Raw genomic sequence first — 20,638 nt, forward strand, 5'->3', positions numbered from 1 at the left:
TTATAAAAATAAAAACACCAATTATCATCATCCTCCATTCATCCCACACACGCCCACACCCGTGGGAATCTCCAAGCCCCTAAGGGGTCACACCAAGAAAAAAGGTGAAGAAAAAAGGTGGACGAGGTGGGGTGGTGTGTGTGGGGGGGGGGGGGGGTGGAGGGGCTTGCCCCCTCTCTACGCCACCAGGTAGTCTTACCACCACACTATTTCGATGAACTTTTCTTATCTGAATAAGACAATTTAATTCGGAAACCAGTTATTGATATTTTGTGTTACAATACAATTTAATAAAAATCCTTGAGCATAGCATAAACAATACATATTTTTCATGTTTGTCGTGAACATGACTATTGAACCTAGATACACTACTAACCACGCCTAACAAGAATAATTTTAGCAGGTTTTTAATAACATAGATGACATGACATAACATATTTAACACGATTATACGTAAACAATTAAATAATATAAACAACACAATTATCAACACAACTTACTATTAGCTTAACACAGTTAAGAAACACTAAGAAACACTTAACACAATAAAATAAACGTTCTCCCTAACTACATTCTATATATTTAGTTATTTATAAGACTATAAAAATATGTAGTTTAAATAACTAGTCATAAATGTATTGTTTCTGATTTTAACCCACTTACCACGATTAATTAAAAATGTTTATGTTTGTAATAACCGGGCTGGATCTATTTTTTTTTTGAACGACAAATTTGGATCACTGAAGGATCACTGGAGTATCATCGTGCTATCAACGGAACCACCCGATCATATACATCTCCACTAGGCAATAATGTCTATACACAAATTCAGGAGGAAACCCAATAAATCTGGGCAAAAACCCCTTGTGGGAATCGAACCCATGACCTAATATCCCACCCCTAAAATGCCACTAGGCTATAATGCCATGGGCCAGACATTTATCATCATGTCATTAGTTTATTGACCCATTTTTAATCTAAACATGTTAAAATTCCTATCAAGTCATGTCGTATTAGCGTACCGTTAGTTAGGGCTGGCATAACGTGTCAACCCGACCTGTTAAGACCCGAACACAATAAGACACGAACCCGAAACAGGTAGACATGAACACGACACGAAATCTTATCGTGTCAGACTTTTCAAACACGAACATGATAATAAACAGATTACACGAAACGACATGTTAAGACACGAAAATTTACCAACGTATCATACAACATGTTAAGACACGAACACGACATGTTAGGACATGAACACGACACGAAATCTTATCGTGTCAGACTTTTCAAACATGAACATGAATATAAACAGGCTACACGAAACTACCTCTTAAGACACGGAAATTTACCAACGTATCATACAACATGTTAAGACACGAACACGACATGTTAGGACATGAATACGACCTGTTACTACATGTTTGATATTTAGCCATTAACATGTCCTAACAGGTATTGTATAATGTTCTTAACTCTTAACAGGCCTTAACAGGTCATATCGTGCCTAACATGACCTATTAAAACACGAACACGATCTGTTAAGACACAAACACGAAATAGGTAAATACGAACACGACATGAAATTAAACAGGTCTTAGCATGTCGACCTGTTATAGACACGAAACCTGTTAAGCTTAAACACGAAACATGTTAACTTCGTATATGTTCGTGTCGTGTTATCGTGTTCGTGTTAAAATTGCCAGCCATACCGTTAAACAAAACAAGCCCTAGACATCAATAACATCATAGTGTCACGTTTAGAGTCCAAAAAGAGGCCCAAACACACAAATCCACTTACCCGACCGAATATACTCCAAGCCCAAATTCTGCAGGTCGAATCGATAGATAGATATATACACACGAAAAATAAAAATATATAAATGTCGTCATGTATGTAAATTTTGATTAGAATTACAACACGCACAATACAATGCACAAATTTCTTCACCTCTTTTTCTGTTATACCTCTTCTGAAACTGATAATCTTTCTGCTACATAATAATAACTAATTATTGTTTCAATACTCGATCTAACCACACATCATTCACCTCAATTTCAATTTCTGCTTAGATCTGCCCTAATTTCTTCATAATTCACAGGTTTGCCTCTAATTTCTTCATCATTTTCTGCTTAATTCACGCTTATTTCTTAACAATTTCTGTTTTTTGTTATCCAATTGCAGATATGAAACGATTACGAGATGATGTGTTTAGTAATTCGCAAATCAAGCGACCTTTTGCCTCTTCGCGTGGAGAATCGTATGCTACAGTTGTTTCATTTTGTTCAATTTTGTGTGTTTGTTTGTTGATTTTGATTAGGTTATTATGTTATTGTTTATTTCTTTGCTCATGCAGGTGTGTGTTTTTGTTTAATTGTTTGTGAATTTGAATTTTTTGCGTAGTTATAAATTAGGTTGATTGATTGAGTAGAGGAATTACATGATTAGGATTAATTGAGTTTTGAATTTTGAAATCATATGTAGCAAGAACTATGATTTGATTGTGTTATTTTGACTTTTGATCTAATTAGCTTTAAATTTGATGATTGATAAAAATATGTTCTTTTTGCCTTTTTATGTTATTAGGGCTTATGGTTATTAGATTGTAAGTTTGATAGAAAATAACTAGTTTTTTAGGGCACTTATTGACTACCGATGGAGGAATGGTTTGAAATCTTATTAACCGGATGTTTAGGGCATGGGATGTGATATACCTCCATTAATTTATTAAGTATTTGACTATATCCTGCAACATGTTGAATGAATGCATCTGTGTAGGTGTTTGGATGTGTGTTTTCATAATGGTTGTTGCAATTATCAGATTCTGGTGAACGAATGTCATAATATCAGTTTACCACTTTACCTGAACAGTTGAAATTAGATTAATGTGAATCAAATAACCATCACCACTTTAACTGTACATCCAAACACCCCTAACTTTATCTATGAGTGCAGGTTTACATCTGCAGTTTTCTCTGTATTTAACTTATTTGATATACAGTATTGTGTTTTTTTGGTCAAAGGGTCAACTTTTTACTCTCTTCATCTTGAAGGTATGGCCCAATCCAAGTCCCTGGAGGAGCAGGCGGTGACGTGGCAGGAGGTGTAGGCGGCGGTGGTGGTGGCGGTGCTAGTAGTGCTCAGAAACTCACCACCACTGACGCTTTAACATACTTAAAGGAAGTTAAGGACATGTTCCAAGACCAGAGAGAAAAGTACGACTTGTTTCTTGATGTTATGAAAGATTTTAAAGCTCAAAGGTACATAAGTTATAGTCAAACGGTTGATATAATACGTTTCCGCTAGTTGTTTCCGCATTAACATGCAACTCATTTGACAATTTTCCTTACGCAGAATCGATACTACTGGGGTGATTGCAAGAGTGAAAAGTTTGTTCAAAGGACACAATAATCTTATTTTTGGGTTCAATACTTTCTTGCCCAAAGGCTATGAAATTACTGTTATTGAGGATGACGAGCCTCCACCGAAGAAAACCGTCGAGTTTGATGAAGCTATAAGCTTTGTAAACAAAATAAAGGTGAAACCGATATCAATATTCTTGTTTGCAAACGGACAAATATATTTTATATATTTATTCATTCTCTTTTCTCCTCTTTTGGTGCAGAGACGTTTTCAAAACGATGATCGTGTTTACAAATCGTTTTTAGATATCTTGAATATGTATAGAAGGGAACACAAGGGTATCAATGAAGTCTACCAAGAGGTGATGTTCTATAACCGTATAAAAGAATCATGTCACATATAACTGTATATAACTAGTAAATTTCCCCGTGTGTTGCGGCGGCGTTGAAACGTAAAGTAACTCGAATTTATACCGTTTAATGAAAACGTATTATATTTGACTCGACTCGTCTCCGAACAAAATTTACGTCAAAACGTAGACCCACATAAAATGTACATAAAAATAAGCACGAAAACGTATTATATTTGACCCGACTTATTTGCGAAAGGAAATTTACGTCGAAACGTAAACCAACTTGAATATAAATCGACATGTGTAACAAAATAATGTTTTCTAAGTTAAAGAATGGTACGGCGCGTTGCGGCGGCGTGGAAACGTTTCGATTTTATACCGTCAAATGAAAGCATATAATATTTGAGCCGACTCGATTTCGAACAATATTTATTTCAAAACATACATAAAAACAAACACGAAAACATATTATATTTTACTCGAGTCATTTCTAGAAAACATTTACGCCAAAACGTAAATCAACTTAAATTTATACCGATAAATATATAAAAATAAGCATGTAAAACTCCATTACAAGTCTTTAGAAAGTTGTGGGGTTGTAAGTGTAAATGCTAAAAGTTGAGGGATAAAAAAACACCAAAAGAAAAAAAAAACATTCATTACAAGTTACTGTAGACGAACTTATATTTGTAAATTATATATAATATTTTAATTTAATTTTGTATTGCATATATGAATTTATGCAGGTTGCTACTCTTTTTTATGATCATCCTGATCTTCTTGATGAGTTCACAAGATTCTTGCCAGATGCTTCTGCTGCTGCATCCGCACATCATTCTTCATTTCTCAGGCAATCGTATAATCGTTATGATGAACGGAGCTTGGCTATGGCCCCACGTAGACATACACAAATAGATAAAGTAAACAACTTGTTTTATTTTCACTATTTCTCTTTGGGCAGACTGCATAAAAAAGTAACCAGCTTTCAGAAGCTCTTATAAAGAAACCTCAAAATTTTAAATTTGTGTTTTAATGTTGACCTGATTAATTGGTCAAACTGATGATGTTGGACCGGGAACTTTGACCATGTTGACTTTTTGGCGTATGGAAACCGGTTCACCTAAACTATTACTCTAAAATCTAAATGAATATGTCGTAAAAGTTTTTAGTCTTTTTGCGTGTGCAAATGAGGCGTGATACGGTGATACCTTATATTTATTTTTTATGCATTTTTTTTTTCCTATTTTAATGTTTGATTTAAGGGACTAAATATTCATATGCTATTAGCAACGAGGGCGGCGGGACCCAAGTGGTGAAGGTCTTGAAATGGACGATGATAAAACAATGATCAAGAGGAAAAAGGAGAGCAGGGATAGAAGAATTCGCGATCAGGATTTCAAAGATTCAGATATCGATCATCGTTTAGAAAAACGAAAATCAGCACGAAAAGTCGAAGATTTTGGAGTGCACTCGGGTTTGGATCCATATGATGATAAAGATGCCCTAAAAAGTGAGTAAAACTAAAATTCTTTCTTGAATATTTCAGTTTTTTTTTTTTTTTTCAAAATGAAGTTATGTCAAACTTTTGATGTTTTACTATTTGTTGATCATAGGTTTGTACTGCCAAGAGTTTACTTTCTGTGAGAAAGTGAAAGATAGGCTACGTAATGCAGATGATTATCAAGCTTTCTTGAAGTGTCTACACATTTATAGCACAGAAATAATTACAAGAAAAGAATTACAGAGCCTGGTATGTATATTTACCATCAGAGTAAAATGCCATTTTCGTCCCTGAGGTTTGGCCAGTTTTGCGATCCGCATCTGGTTCCAAAAGGTTTAAAATCTTACCATTTTCATCCAGCTCGTTAACTTCATCCATTTTTCTCCGTTAAGTCAAGGGTATTTATGTCTTTTTTGTTAACTTAAAGGACAATTCGGCCTTTTTCACTTTATGTACAAGCATTTAGCATATGGTAAAAGCATTCAAAATATCCTTGCTAAATAAAAAACAAAAACAAAAACAAGAAGGTTGATGATCCCTATGTACCCGGAAGATGAAACTTGCCTGATATGCCGTAAAGCTTGTATGGATAAGTACGGGGAGCACCTAGTGTAAAGAGCTCCTTGGGTTCAAATATCGGCATGACTGGGTGCGGGATGTTTTGTGGGACATCTTGAGAAGAGCTGGGATTTCTGCTAAGAAAGAGGCCCATGTGAATTTCCTCACGGACCCTGTGGAAGGGAGATCTACTCTGCGACCCGCAGATCTGCTCGTCTTTGGGGGCTGGGGGGAAACGTGCTTGTGTGGACCTCACGGGGGTTTCTCCTTTGGTTGGTTTAAGGGAAAACGTGTTTGTAGCTGGACAAGCAACAAGAAAGGTAGAATCAAAGAAAGTGGATAAGCACGCTAAAGCTTGCGCAGAGAACCAACATGTCTTTGTTTGCCAACATGCCTTTGTTTGCCTTTGATACATTTGGCTCCCTAGCATAGTTTTCAATAGCGGCTATAGCGATCGCTATAGCGCGCTATGTAGCAAAGCGATGAAGTGTCGCTATTTGGGTTATAGCAACTGATAGCGTAAATAGCGACAATTTTTTTTTAATGTAAATAGCAATTAGATATAGCTATAAAATAGCTGGATTATAGGTTTTTTGTAAAATATACATGTAAAATAGCATATATATACCAGGGTATTTTGATATAATATATATAAAAAAGTTTTCCAAATTCTTTTTCTAGTGTATCGCTATTTATAAAATAGCGGTCACTATTTGTCGCTATCTGTTATATAGCATAGGTCCCTTGTCGCTATTCACAATTAACAACTATGCTCCCTAGCGCCAGAAGCTATCCACTTCTTGACCAGGGTCCAACGGGTCATCCAAAGCAATTGTTCAGCCCCGGGGGTCAGGGGTTTGTCTTTGGAAGGTTAGGGTTTGCAATTCAGAAAGGGGTGGTGGCGCAGCTTGTTGCCCGTCTACCTTTTGTTTTGATATAACTTGGCAAGTTTTTTTAGTGTAAATAATCAGTATTTAATTTTTGTAAAAAAAAGAAGGTTAAAAGACGAAAATACCCCTGACTTAACGGAGAAAAATGGATGGAGTTAACGAGCTGGATGAAAATGGCAAAGATTTAAAACCTTTTGGATCCAGATGCGGAAAAGCAAACCTTTGGACGAAAGTCACAAAACTGGTCAAATCCTCAGGGATGAAAATGGCATTTTTACTATTACCAATATATTGCCGCAGTTTGCTAAAGTCCTCGTTTTGTGAATAATCTTTTTTGTATTATTAAACTTTTTTCGTTTCAGGTTTCTGATTTACTTGGAAAGCACCCAGATCTTATGGAAGGTTTCAGTGCATTTTTGGAGCGTTGTGAAAATATAGGTGGCTTTCGGAATTCGGACAGCATCCACTGTTTATTATATATATTGAAAACTTTTTTTTTTCACTAACATGTCTTCTTTGCAGATGGATTCCTTGCCGGTGTGATGGACAAAAGTATGTCTTGTTTCTTCTTTATTTTTTATTCTTTTTCTAATTCAGTTGGTAAATTATTAAATTAATTCTGCTATGCATGGCAGAAGCTTTGTGGAACGAAGGGCATGCATCAAAGTCAACTAAAACAGAGGAAAAAGAACGGGAGCATAGACGTGAAGTTTATGCATCTAAAGAAGACATGAACAAAGAGAAATATTGGGGGAAATCTATACAAGAACTTGATCTTTCTAATTGCCAGCGGTGCACTCCCAGTTACAGGCTTCTTCCTGATGATGTGAGTCTCTTTAAGTCTTACCGAGTCAAAACAGGTCCACTTGACCTGAAGACGAAATCGATGAATTCAATATGATTCGAAAAATAATATTAATTAAATATACTATAAATATGCTATTTTGTCACATCAACCAACTTTGGCCCCGCAACTTTGGCATTAACCAACTTAATAATGACATGTTTAGCCTCTCAACTTTAATAATGACATGTTTAGTCCCTCAACTTTAATAATGACATGTTTAGCCCCTTAACTAAAACATCAAACAACTTTAACTCTTGCGATTTGCTTATTTTTATCTACATTTCGACCCCGCTACGGAGCGCGGTGGTAACCCACTAGTTATTACAATAATAACCTAAGCTTCGGGCAGCAATTAACCCGTTTTTGGCCCATTTGACATGTTTTGTTTCTGTAGCTGACGGTGTGTGTTTGGTGTTGTGTAGTATCCGATCCCGTCTGTCAGCCAGAGATCAGAACTTGGTTCTCAAGTGCTTAATGAAGTGTGGGTGTCTGTAACCTCTGGCAGTGAGGATTATTCTTTCAAACATATGCGTAGAAACCAGTATGAAGAAAGTTTGTTCAGATGTGAGGATGACAGGTAATATTTCCGTCTCGAAAAAAAGAAAAAGAAAATAATATGTTGCCGATTTCATGACTAATAACATCTTATGCATATAGTTTCTGTACCTTTGGTAGTAGTTCAATGTTTTAAAAACTGGTTTTTAAATCGTACCTGGTTGGGATCAGAAATGGTTCAACCGGTTGTACCGGGTTGACTGGTTAACCCTATAATCCTATAAAAATATAACTCCAACTCAAAAAATAACCCAAAACTACATGATTCCATAATCAAAAATCAATCTTCAAACAAAGGTTTTTTAGATAAACGAAATCTTGTGTTATAATTGGGTCTTTCACGGTAATTTGGATGGGCCGCTCCACTAAACTTAAAACTTTTAACATGGGCCAGTATGAACCAGTATTACCGGATATACCGGCGATTCGAATACTACATCAGAACCCTATTTATAACAGGCTCAACCGTACTAGGACAATAGACGATAGCCGGTTCAACCGGTATTACCAGCCGATTTGAAGCGGTTTTTAAAACATTGTAGTAGTTAGAGGTGGCTATTTTTACCCATGTACTTATGAATGGGGCAGTTTCGTTATGTTTTTACCTCTAACGTAACAGGTAAAAATGTTAGCTTAAAAGGAAATGTGTCAAAAGTCGCCAAAAGTTTATTTTTATCGCATAAAACGTCTACAATCATTTATTCAAAAACTACACTTTTTGCGATTATATTGTTTTTGTAATCATAAATGAAAATTCATAGAAAATGTACAATGTTTCGGACAATTACTGCTTCGGATCAACTCAATCTAACTTGGTATGTTTTGACCCATACAAAAATGTTATCAATAGTAACTGTACATTCTGTTTTGATGATGCTTCTAGGTTTGAGCTGGATATGTTGTTGGAGTCAGTGAGTGCTACTGCTAAACGGGCTGAAGACTTATTAAACAACATTAACAACAAGTCAATCAGTACAGATGTTCCTATCCGTATCGAGGAACATTTCACAGGTAATTAAAATATTCATTTATTCCACTTTTATCAGCACTCTGTACTAAAATAACGTTTTCGATTTTCTAATTGTTTTCATGGTTTTTTAGCTCTTGATTTAAGGTGTATTGAACGTTTATATGGTGATCATGGTCTCGATGTGATGGATATATTACGAAGAAATCCGTCTCTCGCATTGCCCATTATATTGACCCGTTTGAAACAAAAACAAGAGGACTGGACAAAATGTCGATCAGATTTTAACAAGGTTTGGGCTGAAATTTATGCAAAGAATCATTACAAGTCACTTGACCACCGTAGCTTCTATTTTAAGCAACAAGATTCAAAGAATCTCAGCACGAAATGTAAGTCATTTCTTTTTAATGAGTAAAATGCCATTTTCGTCTCTGGTTTGGTCGGTTTTGTGACGTTCGTTCTAAGGTTTGTTTTTCCGCACCTGGATCCAAAAGGTTTGAAACATTGCCATTTTCAACCGCCCCGTTAACTCCATACATATTTCTCCGTTAAATCAGGGGTATTTCCGTCTTTTTTGTTAACTTAAAGGGCAATTCAGTCTTTTTCAGGGTATTCAGTCTTTTTACATAAAGTGAAAAAGACCGAATTGCCTTTTAAGTTAACAAAAAAGACGGAAATACCCATGAGTTAATGGAGAAAAATAGATGGAGTTAACGAGCCGGATGAAAATGGCAAGATTTCAAACATTTTGGATCCAGATGTGGAAAAATAAACCTTTGGACGAAAGTCACAAAACCGGCCAAACCTCAGGGGCGAAAATTGTATTTTACTCCTTTTTAATACTATTTGAAAAAAACATCATATTTTGTTAAATTTAAACCTTCTTTTGGTGTCTTGATGAACAGCTTTGGTGACGGAAATCAAAGAAATAAAGGAAAAAAACCAGAAAGACAGTGATCTGCTAATGAGTATTGCTGCTGGAAGTAGACACTATGTTGTGCCAAATCTTGAATTTGAATTCACGGACAACGAGATTCACCAAGACTTATTAAAACTAATTAAATATTCATGCGAAGAGGTTTGCACGACCAAGGAACAACTGAATAAAGTTGTAAGGTTATGGACAACATTCTTGGAGCCATTGTTGTGTCTTCCTTCTCGTCCTCACGTTTCGGTCCTTTCGGACGGTGCTGAAGATGCTGAGACATCCACACATGCACCGGAGGTTAATGGAATTCCCATTGCTGCTGATGATGTTAAGCAATCAAAACCGGTGGCTTGCAATGGGGATCAAAACGGTTTGCCAGATCAAGTCGATTCAAGCAAAAATGGTTTGACTTATGGAGATGCGTTGACCAAGGAAGATGGGTCTAGACCAGAGAGAGACTCTAGTCCAGCCATAAGTATGTCTGGTTTGTATTCTTGCCATCTATGAATTTCTAAACAAAATGGCTGGTCAAGCAGGTTGGGTAACACGGTAACGGGTCAAAATAGACAACTTTTTGGTACAAGTCAATGCCAGCCGGTTCAGATTGGCCCATGATCAACTTTTTGCTCATTGTATTTTTGTCTGTAGTTTTATTGAATAGGACTATACTACTAGAGTAAATTGTCATTTTCGTCCTTGAGGTTTAGTCACTTTTACGACTTTCATCCAAAGGTTTGTTTTTCTGCATCTGGGACCTCATGGTTTCAAAATCTTGCGACTTTTGACCCTGAGGTTTGGTAATCTATTGCGACTTTTGTCCCTCCAGTTTGGTGCTCAGGGACGAAAATGACAAGATTTTGAAACCACGAGGATCCAGATGCGGAAAAACAAACCTTTGGATGAAAGTCGCAAAAATGGCCAAACCTCAGAGACATTATGGTAATCCATGTATTTTAGAAAAGTGATATAGGAGGTGGTAGCCATATGAATACACTTTGAGTGGGTTTCTTTATGTTTGGCTCTTGACCTATTTTAAAATTTGTTTGACCCATTTGACTCAAATCTATGTTATGCTAATCGAGCCTTACTTTAAAAATATGGTTTTAGGGCGTGAAGCAAGTACTTCTAGACCTAATAACGTTACCGAAGACGTTGTTGAAGCCAAGTCTAAGATCAACAAAGTTTCTTCATCACAGGTATGGCCTGGACTAAAACTATTGTTATATTCATTACTGCTTTAGTTGTGTTAATTTTATTTACCACCCTATATCTGACTTTTTATAAAAATTAAATTTTGTAGCATAGGGACCTCCCAAATGGTGGTCCTTCCGAGCCTTCCAAAATTGAGAAAGAAGAAGGCGAGTTATCACCTAATAATGATTTTGATGAAGTTAATTACACTGCCACAAAGCATAGTGGAGATGCTGATGATGATGACAGTGTGAATGCCTCTGAGGGTGCTGACGTGTCAGGCAGTGAGTCAGCTGCTGACGAGTGCTCTAGGGAAGATCATGAAGAAGATGGTGATCGTGATGATCTTGAAGGTAAAGCAGAAAGTGAAGGAGAGGCAGAAGGAATAGATGATGCAAATTTTATTGGTGGTGATGCGACTTCTTTGCCGCCAGCTGAGCAGTTTTTGCTGTCGGCAAAACCGTTGGCAAAACTTGTAATAAAAGATTCTCCTTTACTTGATGCTGAAAGTAAAGATTCTCATGTGTTTTATGGAAATGATAACTTTTACATCCTCTTCAGGCTTCATCAAGTAAGTATGAAATTCATCGTATATAGTTTTATTACTACTTATCAGTTATTGGTGATCCCATTTATTAAACAAACTTGTTAAAACGGAAAGGGGTCAAACGAGTTAAAAGCTTTTGTTAAAAAAAATACTTAAAAAAAGACCGGACCTTAATTGTAACAACAGTTTTTGTAAGATTATTATTAAAATTATTATATATTTTAAAAGGCTAATATTTCAATATCAAACATCATTGGCCCCCAACTCTAATAATAACATGTTTAGCCTCTCAACTCTAATAATAACATGTTTAGCCCCTCAACTTTAATAAGGTTTTCATTTTTTGATTTTCATTATTTACCCTTACACTTTATTATAATTACTATTTAGACCCTAAACTTTAAGTTTTTTCCTTTTACTTATTTTCTGTGGTTTCTTAACGTAATGAACTGAACCGATCACTTTTCCGTGATTTTTTAATACTGCCGCGACGTGTTTTTTTTATTCTTCACGTAGACTGCCCTGTCGCGATTTATTTATTTTTATCCATGTTTTGAACCTGGTAACCCACTAGTTAATATTAATCACTAAATTATGAACACAATCTAAAAAAATGCATTTGACAGCCATACATTTTGTTACGTCTTGCATAGTTGCATGATTGTTATTATTTGGGCTCTTTTTTCAGGTATTATACGACAGGCTGTTGTCAGCTAAACTCAGTTCTGCATCTGCTGAAATGAAGTGGAAAACTTCAAAGGATACTACCCCTCCTGATCTGTACTCAAGGTTGGTTCAATTCAAATATTTGTGTCTCGTATTCAGAGTTTTACATTTTTTATCAATCTTTAATTCAATTACTATTGTTGTTTGCAGATTTATGGCTGCTCTGTATAATTTACTTGACGGTTCTGCTGATAATGCCAAGTTTGAAGACGATTGTCGGGCCATTTTAGGAAATCAGTCTTACGTGTTATTTACATTGGACAAGTTGATCTATAAGCTTGTGAAACAGGTATGATTATTGCACTTACATTTGTTTTTTTGAACTCTTATATTCTGTTTCTAATTTATAGGATTTTAATTTAATTATTCTTGATGTATCAGCTCCAAATTGTTGTGGGTGATGAGATGGACAACAAACTTCTTCAACTATACGAGTATGAAAAATCTAGGAAACCTGAGAAGTTTGTTGATTCTGTGTATTATGAAAATGCACATGTTCTTCTTCATGATGAGAATATATACAGATTCCAATGTGTATGGTTTTTTAACCCTTCTAAATGTTGGCAAATAAGCTTATGCAAACACACACATATAATAATTTCTTGCATTTTGTAGTCATCTGGTCCATCTCGGTTAACCATCCAACTGATGGATGATGGGAATGAAAAGGCTGAAGTGGTTGCAGTCTCTATGGATCCTAGTTTTGCAGCTTACGTTCATAACGAGTATCTTTCAGTATCGACCGAAAGAAAGCAATCCGGCATCTTGATGCAGAGGTTAAATTTTTTTTAATTAATTAACGAAAAATTTACATCTTTGAAAATATTTTAAAGTAGCTTCAGAGGATAATACCGCAATTCTAATTTTTGTGCAGAAATAAACGTCGATTTTCAGACCTAGATGAATCTTCTGCCATATCATCCGTCATGGAAGGTGTTCATATGGTGAACGGGTTGGAGTATAAGATGTCTTGTAGCTCGTCCAAGGCAATAATTTTTCAATATTTTCACTGAATTTTTATAATAATGTGAATGTCGTATTTTCTTAATATCTTATATCTAATTATCCGAGTGTCAGCAGATATCCTATGTTCTCGACACAGAAGACTACTTCTCTCGTGTGAGAAGAAAAAGAAAGTCACCAGCAGATCGATTATCATCATCCCATAATAAGGCAAAAGTAGAACAGTTTCACAGATTCCTATCTGCAGCCACAGTTTAGGGTTTTCTTCATAAACTTCAAGGTACATATATATATATTTTTGGTAACTGAGACCGGTTTGTTAACTAACGGGTCTGACCCAGCTAACTAGTGGGACAAAGTAAAACGCAACGTATACTTCAAGGTGGTAAAGGCACATACCCCTTGAAGGTTAAGATTGAATTATTACAAAAGAAATCGCTAATTGGGACGTTGTTCTCGTTCTTTTTGTAGAAATGTAGCCTAGAATAACTGGTACCTGACTGATGGTCAAGAAACAGGAGAAAGGAAATGTAAACAAGTGTGTGAAGTTTATATAATATAGGTACAATTGATTGGGTCAGTTGTGTAAATAGAGGTTGTTGTGTTTACTCAAATTTAACTGTGTCAAAATGTTGTTTTGCAACACAAAGTTAATAGTGTTTGTAACATTACAGTCTCCATAGAAGGATGTTTTGTAGAGTATAATTGTGGTTGTAACCGATGATTTGGCGTGAAGCCCGGGGACTATCCGAGATTAGACTGCTATCACTCCAAATCAATATCAAAATCCTTACTTTTTCATTTAACCTACCATTATTGATTGAATGACATTATGAGAACATAGAACATTACCTCCAAAACATTTGAATCAAATCATGTTAAGAGGCTGTTTGGCAACATCTGAATGGTTAAGTGTTGAACCAGTAAGAGGTCTGAACCATTAAGAGCCTGTATAATGTTTAACCGTTCAGAGGCAAATGTCTGATCAATTCAGATTAGAGGTGTTAACCTGATAAAAACTAGAAACTGAAAACTTCAATTACTGAAAGAACGATACAATTAGCCACATTCGAGATAGGCCTGATCTCCAATTTTAGAGTAAAAACCCTAATTTTATAAAAACATAAACATCCACACCTCCTCTAAATGATACAGTGATATTAATAAGATTAGATTAGAACTAACTGCCCCACTACTTGCTCCTAAAACTGTTTCCACTACTTGCTCCTAAAACTGTTCCCCCCAAAAGTCCAAAACCCATTCCCGCTAATAATTAAACGGGTCAAATACTCAGCTGGAGCTTCACACAAGATATGGGTCAACAGGTTTGTATCAATACATCCTACCCCAAAATCCGACTTGTCCTCAAGTCGGAAACAAGGGAACTGTTGTGCCAAGCAATAAGCCATTCAATTATAGACAGAGGTTGAAAATCAAATGCCCAATCTTTGGTAGTCAGTGGAGAAGCTAAAGGCGTTGCCGGAACTTGAACCCTTGCAGGTTTCAGCCAGGATACATGGGAGACCAGAATGATGCGATAAGGTCCACAAGAGCTAGATGACAGTTTCTTAAAGAGGTTGACAAGGCTGGGTTTGTGGAAAAACTGACGTTGGGATGTAGGGTTGTGGGTAACATACTGAGCGACATTTTTAGTATAGTCTGAAATAGGTTTTGGGCTTGGGCTCCATGCAAGACTTCTGCTGGGCTTAGATGAACAGACCTTGGACTCGTTTTCTAGGGCAAGGCAAACAGCATAACACTCGGTTCTAGGTTTCTGGATAAACACGTTAGCCTTCATCAGTTCTTCATTGAGACCATTCGGTCCTTCATCCTTCTCCACCGTGTTCTTCAAATCATTGTCCACTTCTTCACTGTTACAACCATCTTCGCCTGGTTCTTCACTGTTACAACCATCTTCGTCTGATTCTTCACTGTTACAACCATCTTCAATCACCTGAGCTTTAATTTCGTCAACAACATCTCTCAAAGATGCAAGAATGCCGTCTAATCGTGCTGCAATGATTGCGAGTTGATCTGCTAAATTCCGGGTTGTAAGCACCATTCGATTTCCCGGCAATGGAACCATTGATAAAAACTAGAAACTGAAAACTTCAATTACTGAAAGAACGATACAATTAGCCACATTCGAGATAGGCCTGATCTCCAATTTTAGAGTAAAAACCCTAATTTTATAAAAACATAAACATCCACACCTCCTCTAAATGATACAGTGATATTAATAAGATTAGATTAGAACTAACTGCCCCACTACTTGCTCCTAAAACTGTTCCCACTACTTGCTCCTAAAACTGTTCCCCCCAAAAGTCCAAAACCCATTCCCGCTAATAATTAAACGGGTCAAATACTCAGCTGGAGCTTCACACAAGATATGGGTCAACAGGTTTGTATCATAACCATTCAGACTTTGTATAAATCTTAACCATTCAGAGGCAAATGTCTGAACTATTCAGACATCTGCTCGTGAAACAAACAGTCTGAACCATTAAGTGCTGAATCAGTAAGAGGTCTGCACCATTAAGAGCCTCATTAAGAGGTAAACAAACAACCCCTTTTAAATCAATTTGTAAATTATGTAATCTTTGGTCATTTGGCCTCATATAAACACGAATGATCCTTCAAGACATGAATAATTTGTTGTTTCTTATCTACAAAATTGTTGCATCATTAAAGTTGGATTATGTCTAACTTTTTTGGATGGAAGAGACGAATTTGCCCAAACCTTAGGGATGATTTTGGCATTTTACTCGCTTTTATTTATTATTTGAATATCGTATTTGTTGGTTATCTTTTAGTTTGTTTCTTTTTTTATTGTTATGTTTTCTTTGTTACTTATCTTCAATGTTTTAAAAATCGGATTTTATGCTAAACCGCCATACCGGGTTGGCCTCAGAAATAGTTCCCCGGTTGTACCGGACAATAATGCCAACCTTATAAATTTCATAAAACAAATACATTTTTAACTCAAAAAATAATCCAAAACTACATATTTCATAATAAAAAAATCAAATTTTACAACAAATTTTAGTAATTAAAAGTTTGCAATAGGTTTTTGGCATTGGAGTGTAGAATTCATTAAGTTTACAATCGCTTAAAATATGAAATTCATTATCATCGCATCCTCATCTCTAAAAACATAACTATATTTGTTCCATCCAATATAAAATAAGAAGTTTTACTTACAAATAATCATAATATACTAAAATTACGTGAAAAGTAACACATATAACAAGTAACCTTGTGTTTAAGTAGTTGCTTCATGCTCTTACTCACCAAGCATGTTATCTATATGGTCATTGTGAAGTTCTCCTTTCGACTCCTCTTCAACCATCCAAAATTCCACATGATTAATGCTTCACAATCAACCCAATCATAGGACCTCTTAGCATATTTGAGTCTAGAAAAACATTTACCAAAAATAACACTTGAAAATTATATTACGTTGTAATAAAAAATTCAAGGCATCGTACCTATTTTGTAAACGCAAGTTGTAATGAAAAACACAACCCGAGGAAGATTCGGTTTTATTAATATTCGAACGACAAAGATTTACATAAACAGATAATCTCTACCATTCGGCTACAAAAGAGAATGGTAATCAAAATAACAAACTAACATAGTTAATAATAACATGAAAAACATATCTTACCAGGTTGGTTAACATTACAAGAAGCAACAACACTACTCCTACCAAAACTTTCTTTAGCATCACGAAACTTGCTTAAAGTCATTGCATCTATAACATCATTACCCGGGAAATTCTGCTCAACCATATCAAGGACACCAACAAAAACTTCATTGCTTTTAAAAGATTTTCTTTATCGTCTTGAAAAGCTAGATTTAACCAATATGCTGCACAATGAATACTAGAATGCAACATCTTTTTTTCTATCGAGCATCAATTATGTCCATATATGGTTTATGCAAAACTGCATTTCCTTAAATAGTGTCTTAGTTCTCATTTATGCCCGAATCATCCCCTAAAAACATACGACAAAGAAGCTTTTTTCATCCATGTCACAGTGCTCAAACCATTTTTTCCAAAAAGTTTTCATTTATCACAATTTCTCTACAACCAATTGCATTCCCCAGTTTCAACATTCTTTTAAGAGTAAAGTGCAATTTACGTCTCTGTAGTATGTTGGTGGCATCAACCTAAGTCCCTATTTTCAAAACATGGATACTTGAGTCCCCATGGTATGTTTTTCACTACAGTCTACACCCTTCTGTCAAGTGCACGTGACTTATGACGTTTGAAAGAGGAGTATTTTCGAGCCTTCCAAAATTGAGAAAGAAGACGAGTTATCACCTAATAATGATTTTGATGGAGTTAATTATACCACCACGAAGCATAGTGGAGATGCTGATGATGACAGTGTGAATGCCTCTAAGGGCGTTGATAGTTGACGAGTGCTCTAGGGAAGATCATGAAGGTGGTGACCGTAATGATCTTGAAGGTAAAGCAGAAAGTGAAAGAGAGGCAGAAGAAATAGATGATGCAAATTTTATTGGTGGTGATTTGACTTCTTTGCCGCCAACGGAACAATTTTTGTTGTCGGCAAAACTGTTGGCAAAACATGAAAGAAAAGATTCTCATGTGTTTTATTGAAATGATAACTTTTACATCCTATTTAGGATTCAAGTAAGTATGATATTCTTCATATATATATATATTAATACTACTACTTATCAGTTATCAGTAGTACCATTTGTTGAACAAAATCATTAAAAAGGAAATGGGTCAAACCAGTTAAAAACTTTTGTTAAAAAAAGACAGGACCTTTATTGTAATAACAATTTTTGTAATACTAAACTAATACTAATATTAATTACTATATAAGTTATGAACGCAATTTAAGAAAAAAAAAGAATGCAAACAGGTCCGTTGGACCTATTTTGACAGCTATGCATTTTGTTACGTCTTGCATAGTTGCATGATTATTATTATGTGGGTTCTTTTTCAGGTATTATATGACAGGATGTTGTGAACTAAACTTAGTTCTAAAGGAGACTACCCTTCTTGACATGTACTCCCAGGTGGTTTTGCTAAAATATTTGCATCTCTTATTCAAAATTTTACACTTTTTTTATTAATTATGGATACCTTATTATTGTGCTTTACAAATTTATGGTTGTTTTGTATAATTTACTTGACAGGCAGTGACGGATCTAGGATTCACGCCAAGCCGTAACGTTTTATAAATAAGCCGTAACGAAATCGAAACAACATCAAATTTTTCCAAAATTTACACTAAAAACGTCAAATTTTTCCGAGCCAAGCCGTAGCGGAGGTTACCCCCCGGTAACCTCTAGGTCCGCCCCTGTTGACAGGTCTTTTGATAATGCCAAGTTTGAAGATGATTGTTGGGCCATTTTAGGAAATCACTCTTACGTGTTATTTACATTGGACAAATTGATTCATAAGCTTGTAAAACATGTATTAATATTGCACCTACATTAGTTTTCCTTGTTGGTTCAGGTCCCACACTCACACTACACTTTAAACTCACGTAAGTATGTAGTATATGTCAATTGGAAGCTAAAAATAATATGCAGAAGGGTTTCATAAACAAAAAAAGGGTGTATCTTATTCAATAAACATGGGCCAATATATAGCCATATTACAAACGAATAAAAACAGAATAAACTTATATTCTCTCCTAAAAATCAGTATAACTCCAATGACCCAATCTTCTAAATCAAACATCCAGCTTTGTAACGTGCACTCCCAAGGAATTCGGTCAAACTAGTTACCAAGTCTAATTTAAACTATTAAATAAAGTATATATAAAACATAAATGTTTAGCTTCCAGCCATGCACGTAAACCATTCATGCGACAACACACCACATGTGAACCGTGATCGATAACGTGCCGACCTCTAACTCGTAAAGAAACCGAATAACCCAACATTCCTGAACTCTTATATTTTGTTTCTAATTAATAGGATTCTAATTATTCTTAATGTATGGGCGATGAGATGGACAACAAACTTCTTCAACTATACGAGTATGAAATATCTAGGAAACCTGAGAAGTTTGTTAATTTTGTGTACCATGAAAATGCACATGTTTATCTTCATGATGAGAATATATACATATTTGAGTGTGGACGTTCTTTTACCTTTTTACATATCGGCAAACAAGCATATGCACACACACACATATTAATTTCTTGCATTTTGCAGTCATCTGGTCTATCTAGCTGACGGATTGGAAATGAAAAAGGCTGAAGTGGTTGTAGTCTTTATGGATGTTAGTTTTGCAACTTATGTTCATAATAATTTTCAGACCTAGATGAATCTTCTACCATATCGTCTGTCATGGAAGGTGCTCATACGGTTAAAGGGTTGGAGTATAAGATGTCTTGTAGCTTATCAAAGGCAATAATTTTCAACATTTTCATTGATTTTTTTATAATAGTGTGAAAGTCGTATTTTATTAATATTTCATATCTAAATATCCGAGTATCAGCAGATATCCTATGTTCTCGATATAGTAGACTACTTCTCTCGCGTGAGAAGAAAAAGAAAGTCACAAGGAGACCGATTATCATCATCATCATCATCATCATCATCCCATAATCAGGCAAAAGTAGAACAATTTCACAAATTCTTATATGCAACCACAATTTAGGGTTTTCTTCATAAGCTTCAAGATACACACAGACCACACACACATATACAAACACACATTTGGTAACCGTGTGGCCTGTTAGTAAAAACTCACGGGTTTGACTTAGCTAACTAGCGGGACTAGGTAAAACACAACTTATTGTCACGGAGTTCCCTAACTCGCTTGCAGCTTTAGATACCTATCTAAGTAAGCCTTGTCGAGTTAGTGTCGCTGGGTTTTAGTACCGAAAGTCTGTAATGGGAATGCTAGATCACAAGTAAAAAGCTTGTAATACTTTGAAAGACAAGTATACAAGTAAAAGACTTTATATTGCTATAAGAGCAAGAGAGTTGTGTGTTTACAAGTGCTAGGTGATGTCTCAAATGAGATCCAAAATCCTCTATTTATACTAGTTGGAGCCTTGTCTAGAGTGTTCTAAGTCTAGAACACTCTTTACAAATATCTTCCAAATGGTATCTAGATACTTCTTATCTAAATATCATGATATTTTGCTGATTTTCTTGAGCCTTCTATAACAGATTTTTGGGGTTCGCATTTTCTAGGCATTTCTTGGCTGGAACTTGGTCTTTCTTGTCTCCAAGTTATTGAAACTTTATGGGT

At 35.6% G+C, this 20,638-nt stretch overlaps 1 protein-coding gene across 3 annotated transcripts; it reads left to right on the forward strand.

The window, feature by feature from the left end:
• The first annotated feature begins 1,898 nt into the window (after nt 1–1,898).
• Nucleotides 1,899–19,626, forward strand: LOC110911159 (paired amphipathic helix protein Sin3-like 2). Of its 3 annotated transcripts, none has more exons than XM_022155752.2 (24): nt 1,901–2,099; nt 2,183–2,258; nt 3,052–3,258; nt 3,353–3,536; nt 3,624–3,722; nt 4,460–4,633; nt 5,001–5,223; nt 5,327–5,463; nt 7,025–7,100; nt 7,185–7,214; nt 7,298–7,488; nt 7,932–8,086; nt 8,948–9,075; nt 9,166–9,420; nt 9,937–10,443; nt 11,067–11,155; nt 11,260–11,721; nt 12,386–12,486; nt 12,574–12,712; nt 12,805–12,957; nt 13,039–13,199; nt 13,298–13,409; nt 13,504–13,666; nt 13,858–14,202. In XM_022155752.2, the coding sequence occupies exons 2-23, from the start codon at nt 2,185–2,187 to the stop codon at nt 13,642–13,644; spliced, it is 3,798 nt and encodes a 1,265-aa protein (XP_022011444.1). In that variant the 5' UTR covers nt 1,901–2,099; nt 2,183–2,184; the 3' UTR covers nt 13,645–13,666; nt 13,858–14,202. The 3 variants fall into 3 exon arrangements, with proteins under 3 accessions (XP_022011446.1, XP_022011444.1, XP_022011445.1); XM_022155753.2 differs by having other exon boundaries at nt 9,937–10,434; XM_022155754.2 differs by lacking the exons at nt 13,039–13,199; nt 13,298–13,409; nt 13,504–13,666; nt 13,858–14,202 and adding an exon at nt 19,384–19,626 and having other exon boundaries at nt 1,899–2,099; nt 12,805–12,828.
• Nucleotides 19,627–20,638: the final 1,012 nt, after the last annotated feature.

Source organism: Helianthus annuus, chromosome 15 (genome assembly GCF_002127325.2).
Source record: "Helianthus annuus cultivar XRQ/B chromosome 15, HanXRQr2.0-SUNRISE, whole genome shotgun sequence".
Lineage (NCBI taxonomy): Eukaryota > Viridiplantae > Streptophyta > Magnoliopsida > Asterales > Asteraceae > Helianthus > Helianthus annuus.

What these genes read in the sequence shown, in the direction of transcription:
- LOC110911159 (XM_022155752.2), top strand. Translation starts at nt 2,185, where the DNA reads ATGAAACGATTACGAGATGATGTGTTTAGTAATTCGCAAATCAAGCGA. An exon ending in TGATAAAGATGCCCTAAAAA is followed by an intron (nt 5,224 to 5,326) that starts GTGAGTAAAACT and finishes TGTTGATCATAG; the next exon opens with GTTTGTACTGCCAAGAGTTT. An exon ending in TTCAGATGTGAGGATGACAG is followed by an intron (nt 8,087 to 8,947) that starts GTAATATTTCCG and finishes TGATGCTTCTAG; the next exon opens with GTTTGAGCTGGATATGTTGT.